Source organism: Daktulosphaira vitifoliae, unplaced genomic scaffold (genome assembly GCF_025091365.1).
Source record: "Daktulosphaira vitifoliae isolate Bord-2020 unplaced genomic scaffold, ASM2509136v1 Scaffold_5, whole genome shotgun sequence".
Lineage (NCBI taxonomy): Eukaryota > Metazoa > Arthropoda > Insecta > Hemiptera > Phylloxeridae > Daktulosphaira > Daktulosphaira vitifoliae.
Window position 1 is genome coordinate 1,693,809 of NW_026099576.1, and position 10,605 is coordinate 1,704,413.

A 10,605-nucleotide genomic window follows, 5' to 3' on the forward strand; every position below is an offset into this window, starting at 1 on the left:
AAATGATATCAAATGAAATGAAACTAAATATCATTTTTCTTTTAAATTTATGATTTATATAGCAACATGTTACAAAAAATTTGGCATATTATAGACTGGTAGTAGCACACAGAAATAGAGTTAAAAAATTAATAAATTATAAAGTAAAATTATTTACTTTTGTAGTTGAATACTTTTATCATATCAAATTTAATTCGACAATAAATAATTTAAGAATATTAAAAATTAATGATTTTAATTGTTTGTATGGACAAATCTAGTTAAGCTACTTTTTATTTGAATAAGGAATATTTTTTTGATTTTTAAGAGTAATAACTTAAACTAATCATTAACTTAAATATCATAAACTTAAATGAATCATTTGACGTATCGTTGAAAAAAGTAGGTCTAGTGAGGGTTGGCAAAATAAATCGTAGCCAGAAAAAGAACCACATAGTAAAATAATATTAACATGAATATCAATTTCTTCTCACGAGGGGAGACTATAGTGATAAGATCCTTTATATTTATTGAAATTATTGAATCTAAATGAGATAAATATCAAATGATTTGAAAATTCTATTCTAACTCAAAAAAAAAATGCAAAATTTTAGAAGCCACAAACGGATTTGAACCTCGTACCCTAGGCGTTAAAGATCAAGGTGTTACCCATTCGGCAACTATTCGTTGATTTTTGTTGCATGATAAAATTGGCTATTTAAGCTAACTCAAATTTAAAAATTACTTTTTCGACTTTAAAAAAGTAAAAAATGTTAATAAGTATAATATCATATGTCTTATGAACTTTATTCTATGTCAATGAAATTATATAATATTCATGAAAGTCAGTTTATTCCCCTAATAAAATATTTTAAAATAAAATAAAATACAAAACCTAGAATTTTAATAAAAAATAGCATATTTTTAAATACGGTAGCCTTTTGCGCATAGAAGATAGGTCGTCGGGACAAATTTTTTTTTTTCATTTAGTAGTACATAAAATAAGCTTTAATTTGATATATGTTTAAAGGACGCAGTATTTCCGGAACATTTTCAAAAATTAAGTTGAAAAAGTTAGTTTTTGTAAAAAAGTTGCTATTTTAAATCCCCCCTGTGAGCAGAATAAGTGTTAGATTTTCAAAAAAATTATATCAAACAAAAGGTAAATATCTAAGGTTTTAGTATAAAAAAAAAACTATGTTGATTTGTTGATTTTTGAAAAAGTTATGGAAGTTTTAAGAAAAAAAAGTGAAAAAAATAACAATATTTAACGATTTTTGAATTTGTAATTTGTATGGATATTTCCCCTATTTGTGGGGAATGAGGGAAAATTTTTCAATTTTTAAGGGTAATGTCTTCAACTAGATACGATTTGTGATCTTTTGACGTGTTGTTGAAAGAAATTGGTCCAGTGAGAGCTGAGAAAAAGTGGCAACCGACATAAAAAAATTTTTTTATTTTTTTTATTTTATAGTACATAAAATAAGCTTTAATTTGATATATATTTAAAGGACGCAGTATTTTCGGAACATTTTCAAAAGTCAAGTTAAAAAAGTTATTTTTGTAAAAAAAGTTGCTATTTTAAATCCCACCTGTGAGCAGAATAAGTGTTAGATTTTCAAAAAAAATGATATCAAACGAAAGGAAATTACCTAAGGTTTCAATATAAAGAAATATTATTTTGATTAGTTAATATTTGAAAAAGTTATGGCAGTTTTAAGTACAAAAAACATCGTTATAAAAGGTGATTTTTATCGCAAATATTACATTTTTTTTATAATTTCGACAGCCATTTGCACATAGAAGATAAGGTGTCGGGACAAATTTTTTTTTTTCATTTTATAGTACATAAAAAAAGCTTTAATTTGATATATGTTTAAAGGACGCAGTATTTCCGGAACATTTTCAAAAGTTCAGTTGAAAAAGTTCTATTTTTTATACAATGTTTCAAAGTTTGAACCCCCCCTATATAAGGGGAAATTGTCTAATTTTAATAAAAAGTATGTCAAATGGAAGATGTACTTATAATGTATTTAGAAAAAAAAAAATTGTGCTGATACATGCATTTTTCGAAAAGTTATAGCATTTTTAAGTTGAAAATTAAAAATTGAAAATCGAAAATTTTAACACAAAAATAGTGTTTTTTTAACTACGGCAACCGTTTACATGCAGAAGATAAAGTGTCGGGACAAATTTTTTTTTTTCATTTTATAGTACATAAAATAAGCTTTAATTTGATATATGTTTAAAGGACGCAGTATTTCCGGAACATTTTCAAAAATTAAGTTGAAAAAGTTAGTTTTTGTAAAAAAGTTGCAATTTTAAATCCCCCCCCATGAGCAGGTTAAGTGTTAAATTTTCAAAAAAATTATATCAAATGAAAGGAAAATATCTAAGGTTTTAGTTTAAAAAAAAATTATGTTGATTTGTTGATTTTTGAAAAAGTTATGGAAGTTTTAAGAAAAAAAAGTGAAAAAAATGACAAAATTTGTCGATTTTTAAATTTGTAATTTTTTTGGATATTTCCCCCATTTGCGGGGAACGAGGGAAAATTTTTAAATTTTTAAGGGTAATGTCTTCAACTAGATACAATTTGTGATCTTTTGACGTATTGTTAAAAGAAATCGGTCCAGTGAGAGCTGAGAAAAAGTAGTGACAGACACAAAAAAAAAAATAAAAAAAAAAATAAACACATCATGGTAAAATTAATACCTTCTCAGCTTCGCATCGAAGCTAAAACATCCCGATAAAAGGTAATTTTTATCGCAAATATTTCATTTGTTTTTAATTTTCGACAGCCATTTGCGTATAGAAGATAGGTCGTCGGGACAATTTTTTTTTTTCATTTGATAGTATATAACATAACCTTTGATTTGATATATGTTTAAAAGACGCAGTATTTCCGGAACATTTTCAAAAGTTCAGTTGAAAAAGATCTATGTTATTTACAATATTTCANCAGTTGAAAAAGATCTATGTTTTTTACAATATTTTAAGTTTTGAACGCCCCCTATATAAGGGGAAATTGTCCAATTTTAATAAAAAGTATGTCAAATGAAAGATGTACTTATAATGTATTTAGAAAAAAAAAAATTTGTGCTAATATATACATTTTTCGAAAAGTTATAGCATTTTTAAGTTGAAAATTTAAAATTGAAAATCGAAAATTTTAACACAAAAATAGTGTTTTTTTAACTACGGCAGCCGTTTAAATGTAGAAATAAAAGTGTCGGGACAAATTTTTTTTTTTCATTTTATATTACATAAAAAAAGGTTTAATTTGATATATGACTAAAGGACGCAGTATTTCAAAATTTTCAAAAATTAAATTGAAAAAGTTAATTTTTGTAAAAAAGTTGCTATTTTAAATCCCCCCCAATGAGCAGGTTAAATGATAGATTTTCAAAAAAATGATATCAAATGAAAAGTAAATATCTAAGGATNAACTAAATGTACCAATCAAAACAAAGTTGTTAAAAAGATTTACTCAATTGAGTTTATTATAAAATTTGATTATATTTGTAAAAATCAATTGTTAATTCAGGAGAAAAAACAATCATTTTTTTTAGAAATGATTTATATAGCAACACGTTAGAAAAAAATTTGAATATTATAGTCTAATAGTAGCACACACAAACAGAGTAATAAAATTATTAAATTACAAAGTAAAATGATTTAATTTTGTAGTTGAAACCTATCATATCAAACTTCATTCGTTAATAAATATTTTGAAAACATTAGAAATTAATGATTTTAATTGTCTTTATGGAGACGATGTAATAACTAACTGTTTAATTGATAAATTAGAATTTTTTTTTCAATTTTTGAGAGTAATATCTTCAACTAGATACGAATTGTAGTAATTTGACGTATTGTTGAAAAAAGTAGGTCAAGTTAGAGCAGAGAAAATAAATGATAGTCACAAAAAAATATCTTCTCGGCTTTGCATCGAAGCTAAAACTTAAAATATAGTAAAATAATTTTAATACGAATAAGAAATTTCTTCTTACAAGGGGCAANTTTTAATACGAATAAGAAATTTCTTCTTGCAAGGGGCGACTAAAGTGATGGGATCCTTGATCTTTATTGAAGTTATTGAATCTAAATGTGATAAAAATCAAACGAGTTAAAATTTATACTAACTTAAAAAGAATTAAGAAAAAATGCAAAAAATTCATTGCCATACGCGGGTTGGAACCTCGTACCCCAAGCGTGTAAAACATAAGTTTTAACAACTCGGCAACCGTATGTTGTTACAGTCGGTTGAAAAATTGGCTATTTAAGCTAGTTCAAATTTCAAAGTTATTTTTCTCGACTTAAAAGAAACAAACATATTTAAATAAGTTTAACTATCTATACTATATCAATTTTAATTTATATAATATTTATGAAAATCTGTACTCCCCTTGTCAGGTATTTTAAAATAAAATAAAATACAAAACCCAGAATTTTAACACAAAAATAGCATATTTTTGCATACGGTAGTCATTTTTACCATGAAGACAAATCCAGAGGTCAAATTTTTTTTTTTCACATTAAAGTATATTACATAAGCTTTAATTTAAGATATATTTAAAAGTGTCAGTATTTCCGGAATACTTTCAAAAATTAAATTGAAAATATCGTAGTAACAATACGCATGTTTAAAGTTTTGACCCCCCTTGTTAAAGGGGTATGATCCGATTTACAAAAAAAGCGTGCCAGATGAAAGGGGTATATCAATATTTATTATAAAAAAATAATAATATAGATCCATACATTTTTCCAAAAGTTATATAAAATATAAATTAAATAATATAACATATAAAATCGAGATTTTTTTCACGGAAATCGTACGTTTTTCTTTAACTTTGATGTCCGTTTTCACCACGAAGACAAGTCCAGAGGTCAAATTTTTTTTTTTCAAATTAAAGTATATTACATAAGCTTTAATTTAAGATATATATAAAAGTGTCAGTATTTCCGGAATACTTTCAAAAATTAAATTGAAAATATCTTAGTAACAATACGCATGTTTAAAGTTTTGACCCCCCTTGTTAAAGGGGTATGATCCGATTTACAAAAAAAGCGTGCCAGAAGAAAGGGGTATATAAATATTTATTATAAAAAAATAATAATATTGATCCATACATTTTTCCAAAAGTTATATAAAATATAAAATCGAGAATTTTTTCACGTTCACAGAGACAAAAAAAAAAAAATAATAAAAAAACACATCATAGTAAAATTATACCTTCTCAGCTTCCCATCGAAGCTAAAATAATTGTAGTAATATATTTTTATTTTTTTCAAATCTTCTGACTGGACCATTAAAATATAAGTATAGCAATGTACTAAATATGTGCCTCACATTTCCTTAGTCTTCCATAATTAATAAAATTTTTAACCCCACAATTTTTTTTTTAAGTATTTGAATTAAATTTTTCTCTTTTTTTAGAATATTGTAGCTAATGGTTTACTGCACATTTAATCCAAGTAGTATAAATATAAGTTGTCTAATTTTTAAATAATTTAAAAAATTAAAAAACGTAATAAAATTGAATTGAGTTATTTTTTAATTGGGAATAGGGAATGAACTTTATTATAATAAATAATTTATAGATAGTAATTTTTTAACTTAGAAAATTAAATATTGCAAACTTGAAGTACCTCTAATATCTACACAACGAATTTGCTTATTGTTGCAACTCACAGCTAAAACATGAGGAGATGAATTAAACCATGCTATTGAATGAGCTGTTTCACCTATTCCATACTCAAAAAATGGTCTAGCTGCTGTTAAATCCGCATTCATTAATGGACTTTTTTCTACATCCCATATTTGTACACATTGATCAGAACGATGTTTATCTAATCCACAGGCTAATAAATTATAATTAACTGGATTCCATGAAATAGAATTACATTGCCTAGCAAAACGTGAACCTACAATAAAATTTCAATTATTGTATTATTGTAATTTAATAATCACATTAAAATAAGTTTTTATTACTTGGCCCTAATTCAAGTCCTGCTAATATATTATTGCTATTATTACTAGCCAATCCAAAATTACAAAATGATATTTTTCCATTTGCGTGCCCAATAGCTAACATTATTTCTGATTCAGGTTTTGGATAAATATCAATACATTTCACATAACGATGGTTTGTACTTGTGGCTACAAGATTGGCTATAGTATTTGAAGATAATATTACACCTTTATAAAAACAAAAATATGAGTCAAATTTCAAAATATTTTTAGATAGTAAATTTTCAACAAAATATAGGAAATTAAAGAACCTTAATAAACACTAAAAATAAAAAATAAATAAATAAAATAAGGTAGATATTAATAAAGGTATAAAAATGTATTTATAATAATAGTAATTTTAAATTTAATGAATAGTTGATAAGATTTTGGTATTCATATGTTTTTTTTAGGCTAGTCACTTTGTATACCCTGTTTCTACTGAATATTTTTCAGCACTATGTCAACAAATCCTAAATTCAATCCAACTGATGATTTTACTTCCTTATTTTTCAAAATATTGTTTTAATATAGGTATATCTGATAAAATTTTTTTTACATGATTGATACACCTTTTGATAAGTATTGAAAAGCAGCACATTCCTACGATTCTGATAGTTTTCTTGATTATGCATCTCTGAATGAGAAGCACCAATTGAAATTTACTTCTAAGTATGTAGAGCTATGCGACATAGGTAACTTGTATTCATAAATAGCTAAGTGGTAGCTTTTGTGTATTCTATAAGTACTAAACATTATGTTTAAAGCATTCTCTATAAAATCTTTATACCATAATGCCATTTTTTAAAAAAAATTTCATAACTAATTTTCGTAACTTTGGATAAATTTCAAACCATAAAGGTTTGCATTAAATTAGATTCTCACTAATCATCTATTAATAGAATATAAGTTATGTAAAATTTTTTTGACTACTATTAAATTAGTTTAATTTAACATATGTTTAAAATATCACTAATAAAAATTAATATCTAAAAACTAGTTAGGATTTATGCCTGGTAAGTCAACCATGGAGCCATTATTTTGTGCGAGGCAATTAATAGGAAAGTTTAGGAAAAAAAGAAAAAGCTTTGTATGGTATTTATAGATTTGGCGAAAGCTTATGACCGAGTACCGAGAGAGGTTTTAAAGTGGGCATCAATGAAAAAAGGAATTCCGAAAAGGTACATTAAAATAATAGAAAATATGTATGATGGCACTTGTACCAGGGTGAAAAGCATAGAGGAGTAACAGAAGGTTTTCGGGTAAGGATAGGAGTTTACCAAGGTTCTGCTTTAAGCCCTTACTTATTCTCTATAGTGATGGATGAAATTACTAGAGAAAAATGCCTAAAATAGAGAAATATTAATATACAATGTGTTCAGTGTTAATAGAAGAAAATAGGGAGGAATTTAACCAAAGGTTAGAGGTCTGGAGATCAGCTCTTGAAGAAAAGGGTTTAAGAATAAGTAGAAGTAAGACAGAATATATAAAGTACGAGTTTGACAAAGGAGAACACAATGTAGGTGAAATGAGAAGGTCAGTGACAATAGGTGAGGTGGAAAATTTTTGAGTATTTAGGGTCAGTTGTGCAAAAGAGTGGTGTTATTGACGAGGATGTAATACACAGGATTAAGTGCGGGTGGTTGAAATGGAGAGAAGCGTCTGGCGTCTTATGCGATAAAAGAATTCCAATGAGGCTGAAAGGTAAATTCTACAAGACTGTAATAAGTCCAGCTATGATGTATGGTTCAGAGTGCTGGGTGGTTGATAAGAAAGTAGAGCAGAGATGAGAATGCTTAGATGGATGAGTGGAGTGACTAGAGAAGATGGAGTAAGGAACGAGCATATAGGAGGGAGTATAGGTGTAGCGTCAATCGTGGATAAGATGAGAGAAAATAGACTTTGATGGTTTGGTCATGTTATGAGGAGAAAAGAATCGGAAGCTGTAAAAACAGTTATAGAAATGAATGTTGAAGGAAGAAGAGATAGAGGAAGACTAAAAAAGAGATGGAGGGATGCTATTGAATGCGATTTGAGGACAGCTGATGTGAGCATTGAGGATATGGGTGAATATGTCAAGTGGAAGTTTAGGATAAGGGTATTTAAGTAATTAGGATTAAGCCGAGGAAGAAAAAGAAGAAGAGTTCAGTAAATAAGGAAATTGGTTAATGGTTACAAAAAATTAGAACAATAAAAACCTGTTTCCTTACTTACTGAACATCCAATATGTAAAATCTACAATTATAAACTTTGACTTATTACAGTGGAAAACTACCTTCCTAGAAGAAACTAAAAAAGTAGTGCAAGACAAAAAAATAAAAACATCATTGTAAAGCCAAAAATTTATCAGCTTTGCATTGAAACTAAAAAATTTAAAGTAAAAAAATTACATTAAATAAATAGTATTAGTCTGTTTAACCTTTAGGAACATCATGATTTTTGTAATTTTCTGGAACAGATGTTACTTCATACATCCGTATATCAGGTCCCCATGTAATAAATTTATTTTCATGTATTGGTGACCACTGTATTTCTAATTTCGAAATCTCTCCTCTGAAAATATTTAATAAGTATTAAATTATAGTTAAACTTTTAATGAGAAATTCATTTTTCCTTCTAGAAAAATTATAATTAATTTTAAATTTCATGTTGCTACAATAAAAAATAATAATTTTATAAATATACAGAGTATCTCACTATGTTTTGACAAATCTCATAATTTTTGATCTACTAAACTATTTTATTGATTATCTATTTAAAAACTTATTAGATTTTAGTAGTAGTAGTAGAGCAAAGTAATTATGTTATGAAAAATATATTTTTTTTTAATTTTTTAAAAATATTTAAAAAATAATAATTTTATAAAACAAAGAATATTGTGTTATAAATCAAAAGAAGATTAAAAACAGAGTAAAATATGATACCATTTCTATTTTTTAGCTCACCTAGAAATTATGGGTATTTTAAAATATTTAGGTTATGTATTATTGGCAGTTTTTGGAAAAGCTGCTAATAAAACTGTACATAGTAGCTGTAATTTCTAAACTGTATAATTACTTAAAAAAAAAATAACACTTCAATACAATATTTTAATTATAGTATTTATAGTAATCTAATCAAAGATATTGGTATCATTATAAATAGCACATTGTATTTTAAGGAGCACATAGAATACAAAATGAATAAGGTAAACTGAATGTCAGGATTTGATGCAATGACTAATGTTAATGACTTCATTAAAGTCTAATGCAGTAACAACCAATAACTTGTATACCATGTAAATCCATTTTCATTTTGAATAAGCCAACGTAATAATTAGAGATCCAATGAATTATACAAATACTTATTAGTTAGAAAAAATATAAAATCAATTTTTAAATACTTAAGTTATAAACTAAACTCTTTTAAAAGAAAGACTGATAGCTATTAATTAATACTATTAAAATACAAACAAGCAAAATATAATACTTAATAGTCAGACAAATCACATTCTAGATAATCAAGTACCAAATAATATTAATATATTAAATGTACCTTAGCTGTAATTAAAAAATGTTTAGTAAACATTACTAAAATATCTAAATTTACAGTAAATTATATATATTGTGAATGTTTCTCTTATACAACATTCTTTAAAATGACATTTGTGAAAACTAAGAAATAAGCCTAAATTTCATTTTACATAAAAATTATATATAATAAAAGTAGAATTTTTGTTTAAAAATATTTAGTTTTTATAGGAAAAAATTTTTTAAAGATTAAGTTAACAAGGTTTTTTATTAAAACATGGTTTAAAGAAAAAATTATTCTTTTAATTACCGCGAAACAAACATGTTGAAGAATTTATCCAGACAATTCGATTTCTCTTGACCATTAAGTAAAAACTATAGACACAATAATAACGTTTAAATAGTCAAAAATTAATTTTAATATTCCAACAAAATAACTGATTTATAATTTAAAATATTTCAATGAATGATAAGCATAAAAATAATGATAACTAAGAAAAATACATTTTTCTAGAGAGCAATTGATATTGATAATTTATGTTACGAACAATTTCTGTGACGTTAAAGAATTGAAATGATAACAGATTATTGATAGGCGAAATGTATCGATTTAAAACAATATCGATTTTTTTCTTCAATATATCGATATTTTGTATCAACACAGTCAAACCGATTTTATCACTGAAATGATAAATTTTACAACAAATTGTACTTTTACAATTATTTTTATGAATTTGTTTGTAATTTTTGTTATAAATCAGTCAGTTATACCAATATAACTATTGCGATAGTTTTGATTATGTTTAAAAAATTTAAGTAATAATATACTAAGAATAATTTTAAAAAACCCAGCACAGGGGGGTCGCGGCACAGTGGTGACGTGGTATAGATGGATCAAGTATAATGATATCTGACAGTGATTAAAATCACTATCAAAAAAAAAACGCTTCGATGCAAATCTTTAGATACTGTTTAATTTTAAAAAATTGGTGGACTATTCCAAAGGCTACATTATCTGCTAGTTCATTATTAATATCCTAATTAAGATAAAGTATGTAGAATGAAAAAGGGATTATTAAAAAATATTATTTCTCATAAAAAAATAAT

General features: G+C 25.5%; 1 protein-coding gene across 10 annotated transcripts in view; it reads right to left on the reverse strand.

The window, feature by feature from the left end:
• LOC126908323 (GATOR complex protein MIOS) overlaps nucleotides 1–10,029 on the reverse strand; it is a 35,813-nt gene extending 25,784 nt beyond the window's left edge. For 4 of the 10 annotated variants that reach the window (XR_007704743.1, XR_007704744.1, XM_050690253.1 and 1 more), the window contains exons 1-4: nucleotides 9,809–10,027; nucleotides 8,409–8,542; nucleotides 5,972–6,178; nucleotides 5,629–5,904 (exon numbers count right to left, since the gene is read on the reverse strand). Coding sequence is in view for 3 of the 10 variants with exons in the window: in XM_050690253.1 (XP_050546210.1) it covers nucleotides 5,629–5,904; nucleotides 5,972–6,178; nucleotides 8,409–8,542; nucleotides 9,809–9,822 (631 nt within the window). In the remaining 7 variants the exon portion in view is untranslated. Of the gene's footprint in view, nucleotides 1–5,628; nucleotides 5,905–5,971; nucleotides 6,179–6,561; nucleotides 6,708–8,203; nucleotides 8,335–8,379; nucleotides 8,543–9,263; nucleotides 9,283–9,808 lie in introns of those variants that run through there. The other 6 variants (XR_007704745.1, XR_007704746.1, XM_050690254.1 and 3 more) reach the window with 6 other exon arrangements.
• Between the last annotated feature and the right edge of the window lie 576 nt (nucleotides 10,030–10,605).